Here is a 16,811-nt window from a genome sequence, read left to right on the forward strand (position 1 = left end):
TAGGTGGAGCCGCTCTACGAGGGAGCGAAAGCCACCAGAGAGACTGAGTATTTGACGGACTGGTTTTAAAACTATGGGGAACTTATCATTCTGTATGGTAAGGAACTTAGAGAGGGGAGGGATGTAGTAGCTGGTCCCTTTAAGGGAGATCTTCTGAAGGGTGATGTGACCTGTTCGCCCAATCGGTAGCTGGCAAGCAGGTTCGCCCAAGCAAGCAGACTTTCGCTCAGTTCGAATCCAGGAGGCAGAATGGCATCACTGTGCCTGCATGTCCCTGTAAATAGCATGTTGTGCAAATAAACGCTGATCATACATGCTTCTGGATGCCCCTGCTGAGTGTGCAGCCTTGTCAGCAGCATGTTTTTGTGCTGGGTTGCATGCTGTAATAATGTTCATGTGAAAATCACTAAAGTTTCTGTGCTGCCTGCAGGAACAAGACCAAGCATGATGTAATTATGCATCACAATCCTAGCGCATACCATCATGCTTAACCAATTTGTCCCCTGATTATTTGTAGCAAAAAAGAGTGTACCTTATAACACTCATGCAGAATCCAAGTGAAAGAATAGCACGGGGCAACTTGCATCCATCCATCAAAAAGTAGGCTGCTTCTATCATTGTTCCTGGGGTTAGCTCAATTCCGATAATGATAACAGCCCCAATCTCAGCAATTTGGGGTTTGTGGTGGGTGGGGAGGTGCGGAAGTGGTGAGTTGTGTGAAAACATTATGGGTTTAAAGGACTTGTGCAGCATTAGCTGCAGAACAGAATGTAGGTGCTGATGATAGATGATGGGTGAAGTAACGTTTTGTGAGATGGGAGAAGTAATGGGTTGCTGCTTGGGATTGGTACACAGTCAGTAGGGTGGTCCGCATCCTGGTGTCATCTTCCTTTTCCTAGAGCTACACTCAGGGCCACTGGAGCTCTCTCCACTTCGCCAAATGTCCAGCCCCCCACCCTCAACTCTGCTATTATGCTGTAACAATTTACAATCCTGAGTGTTGAATACACATTTTTTTTCTCCCATTGTTACTTTCTTTTATTTTGCACAATTATTACTTCTGTCATTTAATCATCTCCTGCGCTCCACCTAATCGCAGACCCTTCCTTATTTATCCCTGCTCCCTTTTCACTGTTTTCTTTCTTATAAACCATTTATCTGTAACAACTTCTGGTTCTGATGGTCGGTTATTGGACCTGATGCTGCTGAGAATTTCCAACAGTTTATGTTTTTATTCCAGAATTTAAACATCTGCAATGGCTTGATTTTATTTTGGTAAAGTTACGAATAGGAGAAATTTCAATCCTTGTCATGGTGGATCAAGCCAATCTAAAATGTATTGTAGAGAAAATGTATTGATTGGCTACCTATCATAATAATACCTATAGCAAAATCATAACAGCATCATCTAGAAGGTCCATCAAAACCCATACTTTATTTCATGTATAGCAATACAATTTACATATTAAATAACACTATAATAGAACAATTTAATATAGTTTCCAACAGAACAAAGCAGATTTTTTCAAGTTACAGAACACCACATTTTCAAATGGGTCATGAGACAAACTTATTCAGCAACTGCCTAGATCTATTCCTATTGCACACACCGACGATATAGTTGAAAATACCTGCAACTTCGACAACCACTGCCCCCAAGAAGTAATATATGTTTAATGCCTTTGAAATGTGATGACACAGTATTCATGGTACTACCTCAATGCACAAACAGCTTTCCACATAGCCACCACAAAACTATGAAGGAGTTGAGACTAGAAAAAAATTAGCTTTATATGAAAATATAAAATTCTGTGATTATATACTGTAGATACAAAGTCCCCATAGAATGCCTGTTTAAGCAACAAAATATTTACAGTTTGATTGTATCTGCTACCCTAAAGAATGAATAAAGGAGGTTATGGTTTTCAAGACATGATATTTGAACTATCGATGTTTTTGTCAAAAATGCTGAAACAAAATTCTTTTGAACACCACTACCCCAAATGTTGGAGAAACATGAGGTTTTTAAAAAAATTCAAAAATCTCCCCTTTGTTGAGAAAAGGTTTTTTTTTCTTTTTTACACTTTATTTTCCTGAAAACAGCTCCAGCGTCTTAATTCCCTAAAAGTCTGATTTATGTTTGCCTCATCAAATGTTTACCTTGTATAGAAAATGTCTCCCACTTTGTGAAAATATCTCTTTTTTTTAAACAAACATTTTGCAACTTTTGTTTTTCACTTCCAGGTAAGCAGTTTTGTTTTTAAAGATGCCATGTCAGAGAGAAGCCTGACAGCATTTTCAGTCCAGCACTGCTATGGTCTTCCCACCATGAGAACAGAGCCACATCTGCAGATAATTAACCGAATATCATATATGACTTTTATATACAAATATGGTCAACCCTGTCAAAAGAGAAACCATACAGTTTTAAATTGTAATTTAGGTATGTATGTCTACATGAACTCTTTATTCAGTATGTAGAATTGTCATTTCATAAAATGAAATATGAACTGGCACCTCGACATTAACATTCATCATATCGAGTCACTTATTGAATTTGCAAATTAAAATAATTGACCCTGGACTAAAGAGACAGTTTAAAAATAATTAATAAGACAATTAAAACCATATTTCTGGAAAAAAAAACACTCCTACATTCTGCTGAGAACTACTTTATATCTTTGGTAAGTTAATAAATTCTTCTCCTGTCATTTAAAAAATGTTTCAAATCATGTAATATTTTCAAAAGACTGATTATTGACAAGGCAAATATGCTACATTATTGATGCAGCTCACACTATTTATCAATGGTGTAAAATTATCAGATGCACCCTCATTTTGGATCTACTCGAGCCACTGTGCAAACGTGTCAATCTGCTTTTTCTGCGAATCAGTACTTGCTTCCTGCGAAAAAAAAACTGACTGAGGGCAGGATTTAATGGGACCACCGGGAGTGGTAATTGTGGCGGACTTCATCAGGTGGGAGGAAAAATCTCAGGTTCCTGACAGCAGGTTGGGTTTAAGGGACTAAGTCAGTGGTGTTTCAGCGGCAATTAGAGACTCAGTGTCCAATGATAAGAACTTCTTTTCCCTCTACTTGCATGCCATGAATACCCATTAAATCACAACTTCTCCAAATTAATTCAGACCGACCTTGAAGATAACTCAGCGGCAAACAGGAAGCTGGTGCCACCTGATTTACAACTAGTTAAAGATGGCGTGCACCAGGCGAGGTCATCTATTTGGATTAAAGCTGAGTAGTTCACTTTGTTAATCATTGAGGAAAGGTTAGGGGAATGTTAGCAGACTGATGGTAGCAGCAAGGGTAAAGTGATTGGCGGGAAGGCGAGCTGTGATTGGGGGGGCGGTGTCCTCCCGAGAGGCGATTGTACTGCTGGATGAAACTGTAAAGAGGGATGAAGACTGGGCATCCAAATTTTTGCAGAGTTGCTCCCTGTTTGCAGAGTCTGCATGCATGTCCTGGGGACTCTTTATAGCCTGCTCTGAGCTGTACTGCAATTACCTCACAGCAGTTTTGTGACTTCCCAGCCACCTCCACCCCTGCCCCGTGATTGCTCGTGCCTAATGTGACTGCTGCCCCCCCCAATTAAAATTAACATGACATTCCGTGTGCATATAACCGCATCTGCACCTTGTGGATTAAATTCCACCCCCTCACGCCCCGAGTTCAAAAATAGCTACTAATGTCCCACATTCTTGCAAGCAAGATGACTGCTTCCCTTACCAAGATTTTTATGCCTTTTCTGCCAAATGCAAATTCAACAATTTCTCCACGCATCCCAGTTGCAGGTTGGTGCAGTACAAATGTATAAAACTTCAAAATGATAATATCAATAGCTGTATCCATACACCTGGCCTATACTAAACAATTTTGTAGTAAGAGTTTTATTTTTTTGAATGTTTATACTCTGATCACTGGAATGTAGGAGGTTATATCACTGGTATTTTAGAGAACCTGTCGGGTTCAAATGATGTATTACTCAAAAGTAAATTCAATAATACACCACAGTCAACACAAACAAAGAAATCTCTCCAAGCTGGACAACAACCAAAACGTAGAATGGTTTTGCTTGCAAAATTACCTTAAAAGCTGTCTCCAGACACACGTTCTGTCTCCCTATGAAGCACAAGTTAAAGAGGGTTACAGACAGAATCGTTTCATGGATTTCTGGGAAATTACAGATTTTGATCTAGACTTTTATAGGCAGTAACACTGATCAGATAGTGCAAACTAGAACAAATTGTGTTTCATCTTTTGAAAATAAGAGATGCAAATGCTCAGCAGGATAACAATATGACTCAGAATGGTGAAAACAAACATCAAAAACTCTCATCACTGTAAAAAGTACAGTCAGGTTATCATTAAACTTGGAACCTGGCAAAAAAAGGCCTCAGAAGTTCATTCAGTACTTAGAAGTTTTTCAAATGAAGTTCCATTTGCAAAAAGCTTCAAATTACACAAGAGATTCCATGCTTTCCGCTGGGTCTGATTCTTCGGTGTTAATAATGGTGCCGTTTTTGTCAAATGACGAAGGGCCATTTCCATTCTCTTTTGTGCTGATTAAACTGAGCATTGCTTTATAAAGGAACTGATACTGCTCCTGTGTAAAGACAGACAAAAAAGTACCAGATTAGGATTTTAAAAAAATTATTTATACATTTTACAACTTAAACATCACTTCCAATTGTGTGAAATCTTCAAGGCTATAACCATTGCTGTGTTTACGTGCATCTCACCCTCACAAACCAAAAGATGTGCAGGCCAGGTGGATTGGCCACGCTAAATTGCCCTTTAATTGGAAAAAAAATAATTGGGTACTCTAAATTTAAAAAAAGGCCGTACCATTGCAATATTGTGCAATTTTAAAATGGGGATAGTCAACACTCCCTCTGATCCTCGGTGTTTCCCAAGGTCCTGCCGTTTATTATGCATTCCTTTGCCTTATTTGTCTTGCCCAAGTGCATCGCCTCACACTTAACTGGATTGAGTTCCATTTGCATTGATCAGCCCATCTGACCAGCCCGTCTATATCCTCCTATAATTGAAAGCTATCCTCCTCACTATTTACTACCTACCAATTTTCATATCATCCGCAAGCTTACTGATCAACGCTCCTACATTCATATCTAAATCATTTATATAAACCGCAAGGGCCCCACACTGATAGTCAACGATCCAATTTACAGCTTATCAGAAGATAAAATCAGGTAAGATAGAATTATGCCTGTGCCAAATACTCATTCAAAGGCTCTCAAATGTGAGATGTTAGAAGGCCATATAAACCGTGGGCGGGATTCTCCGGCCACGTTCACCCGGCAACCAGAGAATCCGACCTGAAGTCAATGGATTTTTCCTCGCCCACGGTATTCTCACGGCGGCGGGGAGGAAGAATCCAGCCCTGTGTCTTGCTTTTCTTAATGTTAGCGTTTTGGAATCATCATTGCGTGTAAGGAGAGGTCATGTGTGACCAACTTGATTGATTTTGTTCGAAGTGGTGACCAGGTGTTTCGATGTGGGATTAGGGTTATGCATTTGACATAGTCTACTGGGACTTCAGCAAGGCTTCTGATAAGGTCCCACATGGGAGTCTGGCAGTGAAGGTAACAGCCCTGGGATCCATTTGACAAATTGGGTCCAAAATTAGATACGCGACAGGAAGCAGAGGGTGATGGTTTTTGGGGTGTTTTTCTGACTGGAAGCCTGTGTCCAGTGGGGTCCCGCAGGGATCAGTGTGCGGGCCCTTGAGGTTTATATAAATGATTCAGCGTTGATCAGTTAGTTTGCGGATGATACGAAAATTGGTGGGGTGGTAAATAGTGAGGAGGAATGCTTTCGATTACAGGAGGATATACATGGGCTGGTCAGATGGGCTGATCAATGCAAATGGAATTCAATCCATAAGTGTGAGGTGATAGAGACTTCCGGTTGCGGCGATGACCAGCTAAGCCGCACGTTTCGGCACCTCCCGTTTCAATGGACTTTTGGGCTCTTATCGGGAGCCCCAACGGAAATTTTTTGTGGCCAAACCCAGTGTGAGGTGACAAAGGAAGGAGTCCCCCCAGGTGTGGATAGAAAGGAGCGACAGTCGCGGCCAGATTGCAGAGGATCCTTTGGAGCAGAGGCAGAGAAGAGAAGGGAGAAGCAAGATGGCGGCCGAGGGAGCCCAGATGGTATGGGGCCCGGAACAGCAGGAGTTCCTCCGACGATGTGTGGAGGAGCTCAAGAAAGAGGTGCTGGCGCCGATGTTACTGGCAATTGAGGGACCAAAGGAAACACAAAAGGTCCAGGCGATGAAGCTCTGTGGAGTGAAGGCAAAGGCAGCCGAGAACGAAGACGAGATACAGGGCCTGGTGGTAAAAACGGAGACGCACGAGGCACTACACAAGCGGTGCATAGAAAGGCTGGAAGCCCTGGAGAACAGCTCGAGGAGGAAGAACCTACGGATTTTAGGTCTCCCCGAAGGAACAGAGGGAGCTGATGCTGGGGCGTATGTGAGTACGATGCTCCATACTCTAATGAGAGCTGAGGCCCCAACGGGCCCCCTGGAAGTAGAGGGAGCGTACTGGGTCCTCGTGAGAAGACCAAAGGCAGGGGAAACACCAAGAGCAATAGTGGTGAAGTTCCATCGCTACAGGGACAGGGAGATGGTCCTGAGCTGGGCTAAGAAGACACGGAGTAGCAAGTAGGAGAACGCGGTGATAGGAAGAAAGTCAAATTTGGGATGCTGCAGCCGGCGAGATTGTGGGTCACACATCAGGGCAAACACCATTACTTCGAGACGGCGGAGGAGGCATGGACATTCATTCAGGAAGAGAAATTGGACTAGACTTGAGAAATTGATGCCCGGAGAGGGGTAGCGAGGTGGTGGCACAGAAATGTAAAGTGGGGAGAGGGAGGGCTAATGTATAATAATGTTGGACGGGGAATTTTTCTCCCCCCGATGTGGGGGACATGAAGAAATGTGGGCGGCGGTGGAAAAAGGGGACAGGGAAGGGGAATGAGGGAACTGCGCCATTAGGGGCGGGGCCGAGAGGACAGCGCGGGTATTTTCCCGCGCTATGGAAACTATGGCGGGAAAAAGGGCGCAGGAAGGAAGGGAGCCTCACATGCAGGGAGGTCAAAGGATGAACGGGGGAAGCCGAGGTCAGCCAGAGTTGGCTGACTTCCGGAAGCAATATGGGGGGAGTAATCAAGCTAGAGGGGGATCGGGGGGGGGGGGGGGGGGATTAACTGGGTTGCTGCTGCTGAGAGTAAGGGGGAGCTGATACGAGACGAGGTGGTCGGGACGGGAGGGTGCCGTCTGGGGGACAGACGGGTACGTGAGACCTGGGTGAGGAGATGGGTTAAAAAAGGGGATGGCTAGTCGACGAGGGGTGGGGGGGTAAATGGCCCCCCAACCATGCTGATCACGTGGAATGTGAGAGGTTTAAATGGGCCGATTAAGAGGGCAAGGGTGTTTGCGCACTTAAAGAGACTGAAGGTGGACGTAGTTATGCTCCAGGAGACGCACCTGAAGTTGGCGGATCAGGTTAGACTAAGGAAAGGATGGGTGGGACAGGTATTCCACTCAGGGTTGGACGCGAAAAACAGAGGGGTGGCAATACTGGTGGGGAAACGTGTATCGTTCGAGGCTCAGACCATAGTGGTGGATAGTGGGGGCAGGTATGTGATGGTGAGTGGCAGATTGCAGGGTGAGGCGGTTGTGCTGGTGAACGTATATGCCCCGAACTGGGATGACGCGGGATTCATGAAGCGAATGCTGGGACGTATCCCGGACCTGGAGGTGGGAAACTTGTTAATGGGGGGGGGGGGACTTTAACACAGTGCTTGACCCAGGGCTGGACCGGTCCAGGTCCAGGACCGGGAGAAGGCCGGAAGCGGCCAAGGTGCTTAAGGGATTCATGGAGCAAATGGGGGGAGTAGATCCGTGGAGATTCGCCAGACCGATGGGTAAAGAGTTTTCCTTTTTCTCCCACGTCCACAAGGTATATTCCCGGATAGACTTTTTTGTTTTGGGAAGGGCACTGATCCCGAAAGTGGCAGGAACGGAGTACTCGGCCATAGCCGTTTCAGATCACGCCCCGCATTGGGTGGAGCTGCAACTAGGAGAGGAAAGGGACCAGCGCCCACTCTGGCGATTAGACATGGGACTACTGGCGGACGAGGGGGTATGCGGAAGGGTGAGGGGATGTATCGAAAGATACCTGGAGGTCAATGATGATGGGGAGGTCCAGGTGGGAGTAGTATGGGAAGCGCTGAAGGCGGTGGTTAGAGGAGAGCTGATTTCCATCAGAGCCCACAAGGGGAAACAAGAGGGTAAAGAAAGAGAGAGATTAGTAGGGGAAATTTTGAGGGTGGATAGGAAGTATGCGGAGGCCCCAGACGAAGGGCTATACAGGGAAAGACGAAGATTACAGACGGAGTTTGACCTGCTGACCACGGGAAAGGCAGAGACACAGTGGAGGAAGGCACAGGGGATACAATATGAATATGGGGAAAAGGCGAGCCGGCTGCTGGCCCAACAACTTCGGAAGAGGGGGGCGGCGAGAGAGATTGGAGGAGTTAGGGACGAAACGGGAAAGATGGAGCAGAGAGCAGGGAAAGTGAACGAGGTGTTCAAGACATTCTATGAGAGGCTGTACAAGTCCCAACCCCCGGAGGGGAAAGAGGGAATGATACACTTTTTGGACAAGCTAGAGTTCCCGAGGGTGGAAGGGCAGGAGGTGGCAGGTCTGGGGGCGCAGATTGAGGTGGATATGGTGATCAAAGGAATTGGGAACATGCAAGCAGGGAAGGCCCCGGGACCAGATGGGTTCCCGGTGGAATTTTATAGGAAGTATATGGACCTGTTGGCCCCGCTTTTGGCGAGAACCTTTAATGAGGCTAAGGAAAGGGGGACATTACCCCCGGCAATGTCGGAGGCGACGATATCGCTAATTCTGAAACGAGACAAAGACCCGCTGCAGTGCGGGACATACAGGCACATCTCCCTCCTAAACGTAGATGCCAAACTGCTGGCCAAAGTGATGGCGACAAGGATAGAGGATTGTGTCCCAGGGGTGATACATGATGACCAGATAGGGTTTGTTAAGGGGAGACAATTGAATGCCAATGTACGAAGGTTGCTGGGGGTGATGATGATGCCCCCACCGGAGGGGGAGGCAGAGATAGTGGTGGCGATGGATGCAGAGAAGGCATTCGATAGGGTGGAGTGGGACTATTTGTGGGAGGTGCTGAAGAGATTTGGGTTCGGGGAGGGGTTCATTAGATGGGTTAGACTCTTGTACGCGGCCCCGGTGGCAAGCGTCGTTACAAACAGGCAAAGATCGGGATACTTTCGATTACATAGGGGTACAAAACAAGGGTGCCCCCTGTCCCCGTTACTGTTCGCGTTGGCAATTGAACCATTGGCCTTAGCGCTGAGGGACCCTAAGAAGTGGAGGGGGGTGCTTAGAGGGGGAGAGGAACATCGAGTGTCACTATATGCAGACGATTTGCTGCTATATGTGGCGGACCCGGTAGAGGGGATGCCAGAGGTAATGCAGATACTCAGGGAGTTTGGAGAGTTCTCGGGATACAAATTAAATATGGGAAAGAGCGAACTTTTTGTGATGCACCCCGGGGAACAGGACAGGGGGATAGATGCTCTGCCGCTGAGGAGAGTAGCAAGGAATTTTCGATACCTGGGGATTCAGGTGGCCAGGAACTGGGGAACCCTACATAAACTTAACCTGACGCGATTGGTAGAGCAGATGGAGGAGGACTTTAAGAGGTGGGATATGGTGCCCCTGTCATTGGCGGGCAGAGTACAGGCGGTTAAAATGGTGGTCCTCCCGAGGTTCCTTTTCGTGTTTCAGTGCCTCCCCATCCTGATTACAAAGGCCTTCTTCAAAAAAATAGACAGGAGCATTATGAGCTTTGTGTGGGCGGGAAAGACCCCGAGGGAGAAGAGGGGGTTCCTGCAGCGAAGTAGGGACAGAGGGAGATTGGCACTGCTGAGTCTGAGTGACTACTATTGGGCCGCCAATGTGTCGCTGGTCTGTAAGTGGATGAGGGAACAAGAAGGTGCGGCGTGGAAAAGGTTGGAGATGGCGTCCTGTAAGGGAACGAGCCTAAAAGCGCTGGCGACGGCGCCGCTACCGTTCTCTCTGAAAAGGTACACCACAAACCCAGTGGTGGTGGCGACCTTGAAGATCTGGGGGCAGTGGAGACGACATAGGGGAGTGACGAGTGCCTCGGTGTGGTCCCCGATAAGGAATAACCACAGGTTTGTCCCGGGGAGGATAGATGGGGGATTTCAATGTTGGCAGTGAGCAGGAATTAGGAAGCTGAAGGACCTGTTTGTGGACGGGACGTTTGCGAGTTTGGGAGCATTGGAAGAAAAATATAAGCTACCACCAGGGAATGCTTTCCGATACATGCAAGTGAGGGCATTTACGAGGCAACAGGTGAGGGAATTTCCGCGGCTCCCGACGCAAGGGGTCCAGGATAGAGTGATTTCGGGGGCATGGGTTGGAGAAGGTAAAGTGTCCGAAATATACAGGGAGATGAGAGATGAGGGGGAGGTGATAGTAGAGGAGCTGAAGGGAAAATGGGAAGAGGAGCTGGGGGAAGAGATTGAGGAGGGGCTGTGGGCAGATGCCCTAAGTAGGGTAAATTCAACGTCCTCGTGTGCCAGGCTTAGCCTGATTCAATTTAAGCTTCTACACAGAGCGCATATGACGGGAGCAAGACTGAGCAGGTTTTTTGGGGTGGAGGACAGGTGTGGGAGGTGCTCGGGAAGCTCGGCGAACCACACTCACATGTTCTGGTCGTGTCCGGCACTGCATGAGTTCTGGGAGGGTGTGGCAAGAGTGATCTCAAAGTTGGTGGGGGTCCGGGTCAAACCAAGCTGGGGGTTGGCTATATTTGGCGTTGCAGAAGAACCGGGAGTGCAGGAGGCGAAAGAGGCCGACGTCTTGGCCTTTGCGTCCCTAGTAGCCCGGCGAAGGATTCTACTTATGTGGAAAGAAGCGAAGCCCCCGGGCGTGGAGGCCTGGATAAACAACATGGCAGGGTTCATAAGACTGGAGCGAATAAAATATGCGTTAAGAGGATTGGCTCAGGGGTTCACCAGGCAGTGGCAACCGTTCCTTGACTATCTCGCGGAACGATAATGGAAAAACAGAAAAGACAGCAGCAGCAACCCAGGGGGAGGGGGGGAGAAGGATTATTCCGTGTTCTTGCTTTTTCTTAGTTAGTTGTTGATATTTGCTTTTTCTTTATTTCTTTTTCCATCTGTTGTTAGTTTAATATATTATTTAAATAACGTTTAATGTATATTCCTTTATTAAGTTGTAAAAACGGAAAATCTTTGTTTGAAAAACTTCAATAAAATATATATTTTTTAAAAAGTGTGAGGTGATGCACTTGGGCAAGACAAGTAAGGCAAGGGAATGCATGATAAACGGCAGGACCCTGGGAAACACCAAGGATCAGAGGGATCTTGGAGCTCATGCACACCAATCCCTTAAGGTAGAAGAACAGGTGGATACAGTGGTTAAGAAGGCATATGGTATACTTGCATTTCTTAGCCGAGGCATAGAGTTTAAGAGCAGATAGGTTATACTGGAACTGTATGAAACATTGGTTAGGCCGCAGCTAGAGTATTGTGTGCAGTTCAGGAATCCACATTACAGGAGGGATGTGATAACACTGGAAAGGATGCAGAGGGGATTTACCAGGATGTTATCTGGGCTGGAGGGTGTTAGTTACGAAGAGAGATTGGATAGACCTGGATTGTTTTCCTTTGAGCAGAGGAGACTGAGGGGGACATGATTGAGATGTATAAATTTATGAGAGGCAAAGATAGAATAGACAGGAACAAACTTTTCCCCTTGGTGGAGGGGTCAATGACCAGGGGGCATAGATTTAAGGTAAGGGAAAGATGGATTAGAGAGGATATGAAGAAAACCATTTTTACCCAGAGGGTGAAAAGAGTTTGGAATTTGCTGAAAGGGTGGTCAAGCAGAGACCCGCATAACATTTAAGAAGTATTTAGACGTGCACTTGCAATCCTAGGGCATACAAGGTTATGGGTCAAGTGCTGGAAAATGGGGTTAGAATGGTGAGGTGGTTGTTTTTTGACTGGTGCAGATGCGATGGGCCAAAGGGCCTTTTCTGTGCTGTATGAGTTTATGACTTTATGTATTTGAATATAAGACGTAGTGCACCTTCTTGAGGGTAATTAAAGGTTATAGACATCAATACAAAAATTATATGACCTTTTTATCTTTCATAATCAAGTACTTACAACATCTGTAAAAACACCTGGCCTCATCAGGTTTATCATCTTTGCAACCTGATAGACATCCACAGCAGACTCACACTCCAACTGCTGTGACAGAGTGGTAAGGCCACAGAACAGCCCAGCAGAGATACCTCCAAACCTGCACAACACAAAATAAGGTTAAGTGTTCACCTAGGGTATCAAGAAGTCATCTCTTCATATGATGGATTGCATTTTCTTTTTCCTGCAATATCTCTCATACATTTAGGCAAAATGTCATTTTATGTATGCCCTAGATCACCCTTAATGATTGTCTTCGATCAATTTCTTCAACATAAATAAATACAAACTTCTTGAGTTTCTGCAAAATAGTAAGATAATAATCTATCATAACCCAGAAATGAACTAAACATATAGGTTGTGTCATGTGAGAGTACCTTTAAGAAATGGGTGTTTATCAGTGATGCCAGAGAGTAGGAGGAGCTGGGATGTCTGACAGCTTTCTACTTTCATTTTAGGCTGTTTGCTGCAGGGTGTGTTATAGTTTCGTTTTCCGTGTTGGAGCTGAAGCCAGACAAAGCACGTGTACTGCTGTTCTCTCGGCCATGAAAAGACTATCTCTTGGTGAATCATTTGGTGAATTCAGAATTATAAATGTTCTCAGTAGTGAATATAAGCCTAATGTGCTTCTGTTAAAAGGTGTTTCTTTTGTCTTCTGGATGTTTGGGAAGTTATTAAGGATTACTTCATGTTGTATTCTTTCGGGGTTGTATTTGAATTGATGGTTGCTAAGATGTTCACTGTATGTTTTAAAAAGGTTAACTTGAGTTCATAGAATAAACATTGTTTTGCTTTAAAAAATACTTCTCGATTTCTGCTGTACCACACCTGTAGAGTGGGCCGTGTGCTCCCCATACCACAATCTATTAAAAGTTGTGGGTCAGGTGAACTCCATGATACACCTTGGGGTTCTCTAAGCCCTGGCCCATAACAAATTGGGGGCTCGAGGGGGATAAAAGTCTACCTATTGGATTGGCGTAGTGAGCTTAAAGACAGTGAGGGATGAACATATTGTGGTTGCTTATCAGGTGTGGTACTCTAGTTTAAGTGGGGAGTGTGTGGTGGACAATGGCTCTTTCAGAGGCTCTGACGTTTTTAGGGGTGGAGATGGTCACACGCAGTACCTTACGGACAGAGACTAAAAGCAGACTGTTAGATTTGGCAAAAAACATTACAGTTAACATTACCTAACAAAATGCGAAAAGATGAAGTAATTATGGGGGTGGCTAAGCATTTAACGTTGCCTGAGATACAGTTTGTCTCATTGGAAATGGCAAAAATTCAGTTACAAATTAAACAAATGGAACATGAGAAAGAATTAAAGCAGCTTGAATACGAAAGAGAGGAAAAAGAAATAGAGAGAGAGGAAAAAGAAAAGGAGAGAGAAAAAAGGAGAAAAGAAAGAATAGCCCTAGCAGAACAAAAATAAATAGAAAGGGAGATACAGATCAGGGAAAAAGATAAAGAGAGAGAGTTTGAACTTCAGAAAATGGCCATGAAACATGACAGTCAGTTAAAATTGGCAGACGTAAAGGGAAACGTACAGTTGGATGATAGTGATGAGGATAGTGAGAAAGAGGGTCAAAGTCGAAGGCTTGGTGACGATCTATTTAAATATGTCCAAGCATTGCCAAGGTTTGACGGGAAGGAGGTGGAAGGCTTTTTCATTTCATTTGAAAAGGTGGCTAAACAAATGAAATGGCCACAGTACATGTGGGTGTTACTGATTCAAACAAAGCTGATAGGTAGGCTAGTGAAGTGTTTGCATCACTACCGGAGGAGGTAACTAGGACGTATGAGGAGTGCAAATGAACTAGTGCCTGAAGCCTACAGACAAAGGTTTAGAAATTTAAGGAAAGAATTTGGTCAAACATACATGGAGTTTGAAAGGCTCAAACAGAGTAATTTTGATAGGTGGATAAGGGCTTTGAAAATAGACAAAACGTATGAAGCTCTCAGAGAAATTATGTTTTTGGAGGAGTTTAAAAATTGAATTCCTGATGTAGTGAGAACTCATGTGTAAGAACAGAGGGTTAAAACTGCGAGGTTAGCAGCAGGAATGGCAGATGATTATGAATTCGTTCATAAATCAAAGCTTGGTTTCCGACATCAGTTTCAGCCTGTGTGGGATAGAAACTGGGGACATGAAAAATACTCAAGTGGAAAAGCAAAGGTGATCTGTAAGGTGATCGATTTCTGCTGTACCACACCTGTAGAGTGGGCCGTGTGCTCCCCATACCACAATCTATTAAAAGTTCTGGGTCAGGTGAACTCCATGATACACTTTGGGGTTCTCTAAACCGTGGCCCATAACAGTTGTTAATTTTACAGTCGAAGTTCATTGGTATTCTTTTTATCCAAGGCAACTTTTTTGCCATCAGTTAATGAATCTTCCCTTTACAAACGCAGTTTTAAACAAAATTAAATGAAGGCAGCATATGTCACCAGATAACTCATGGCATTTGCTACGGAGCAGTGAGGCATCACATACATTCATAATAATGACAATGTAAACAACATGTTGTCCAACTCGACTGAACAGTACATGCAGGAAATGAATAAGACATGACCATTTATTTTATTATTCCAAATGGCTTTGTCTTAACTATTCCTAAGGAATGGCAAAAAATTGAAAGCAGGAAGATGTTTGTTTCACTTGATATTGGACTTGATTACATTACTTTCAAACTAACATTTGGCTCACTGGGAGAAACCTACTATCAGTATATGCCTTGTTCGTCAACACCAATGACAGTGGCTACAAGACCAGAATAGTGCAGAGGATACTGGAAGTCTGCAGAGGGATTTGGACAGGCTAAGTGAATGGGCTAGGGTCTGGCAGATGGAATACAATGTTGACAAATGTGAGGTTATCCACTTTGGTAAGAATAACGGCAAAAGGGATTATTATTTAAATGATAAAAAATTAAAACATGCTGCTGTGCAGAGAGATCTGGGTGTGCTAGTGCATGAGTCGCAGAAAGTTGGTTTTCAGGTGCAACAGGTGATTAAGAAGGCAAATGGAATTTTGTCCTTCATTGCTAGAGGGATGGAGTTTAAGACTAGGGAGGTTATGCTGCAATTGTATAAGGTGTTAGTGAGGCCACACCTGGAGTATTGTGTTCAGTTTTGGTCTCCTTACTTGAGAAAGGACGTACTGGCACTGGAGGGTGTGCAGAGGAGATTCACTAGGTTAATCCCAGAGCTGAAGGGGTTGGATTACGAGGAGAGGTTGAGTAGACTGGGACTGTACTCGTTGGAATTTAGAAGGATGAGGGGGGATCTTATAGAAACATATAAGATTATGAAGGGAATAGATAGGATAGATGCGGGCAGGTTGTTTCCACTGGCGGGTGAAAGCAGAACTAGGGGGCATAGCCTCAAAATAAGGGGAAGTAGATTTAAGACTGAGTTTAGGAGGAACTTCTTCACCCAAAGGGTTGTGAATCTATGGAATTCCTTGCCCAGTGAAGCAGTAGAGGCTCCTACATTAAATGTTTTTAAGATAAAGATAGATAGTTTTTTGAAGAATAAAGGGATTAAGGGTTATGGTGTTCGGGCTGGAAAGTGGAGCTGAGTCCACAAAAGATCAGCCATGATCTCATTGAATGGCGGAGCAGGCTCGAGGGACCAGATGGCCTACTCCTGCTCCTAGTTCTTATGTTATGTTCTTATGAGGAAAAATGAATTTAGCCCATTGGTCTCCATTCCTCAAGCAAACCAAGTGTAACTAACAGTCTCACTAAGAGGTTCACCACCCAGACCATTCCATCCAGCTGACTGAATATCCTGCTGACAAACAGTTTGAAGGTGGAAGTCATTAATGGCAGATGTACGAGAGGGTGAAAAGGGAAGTTTCCTTTTATTTTAAAAATCATATACAGTGCCTTGCGCCACTGAAATCTCTCAAAAGACATCACTCAATGAAGTACTTTGGAGCGATTGTACACCATTTCTCAGCAATACCTCACTTATAGATGACCAATTAATCTGTCAAATGGTGAGTGAAAAATGTTGGGAAGGGTACATCAGGACACTACTTCATCTGACCATTTACAAAATAGCATGTACGGCAATGCAGTATTTATTCGAGAGTCAGAGAAATTTATGCGCTCAAGTCGCAGTGTGGAATCTTGCCCACAGCTGTCTGAGGACAATTAATTGAGCCAATGTCAATTAACTGCTCAAAGGTTTCTTCCATACCAATAGAAGAGAGGAATAAAAAGTCAAACTAACTCTGGTTGCAGCCACTTATGCCTGAAAATTCTGTGGAGATTCTTCCAGTCTCTTGACATAACTAACACTGGACCGTCAGCCGTTAACAAATTCAGCTGTTTCTCTGGTGTTTCCATGAATTTCCCACTCAACTTAGGAGATCAGGAGTACCCTCATGAAGTTTCAGGGCCAGAACAAAGCACTGGGCAAATTCAACATGCATTTCAGTGATGGAAAAAGAGGGTA

The 16,811-nt window shown here is 44.7% G+C and overlaps 1 protein-coding gene across 5 annotated transcripts in view; it reads right to left on the bottom strand.

Moving 5' to 3' along the window:
• Window positions 1-1,409: 1,409 nt before the first annotated feature.
• LOC140388345 (receptor-type tyrosine-protein phosphatase gamma-like) overlaps window positions 1,410-16,811 on the bottom strand; it is a 1,184,455-nt gene continuing 1,169,053 nt past the window's right edge. For all 5 annotated transcript variants that reach the window (XM_072472367.1, XM_072472365.1, XM_072472362.1 and 2 more), the window contains 2 exons: window positions 12,315-12,450; window positions 1,410-4,622 (listed from right to left, as the gene is read on the bottom strand). In XM_072472367.1, coding sequence (XP_072328468.1) covers window positions 4,476-4,622; window positions 12,315-12,450 — 283 coding nt within the window. In that variant the 3' untranslated portion in view covers window positions 1,410-4,475. The remainder of the gene's footprint in view (window positions 4,623-12,314; window positions 12,451-16,811) is intronic.

The sequence above is a fragment of the Scyliorhinus torazame genome, chromosome 13 (assembly GCF_047496885.1).
Source record: "Scyliorhinus torazame isolate Kashiwa2021f chromosome 13, sScyTor2.1, whole genome shotgun sequence".
NCBI classification, from domain to species: domain Eukaryota; kingdom Metazoa; phylum Chordata; class Chondrichthyes; order Carcharhiniformes; family Scyliorhinidae; genus Scyliorhinus; species Scyliorhinus torazame.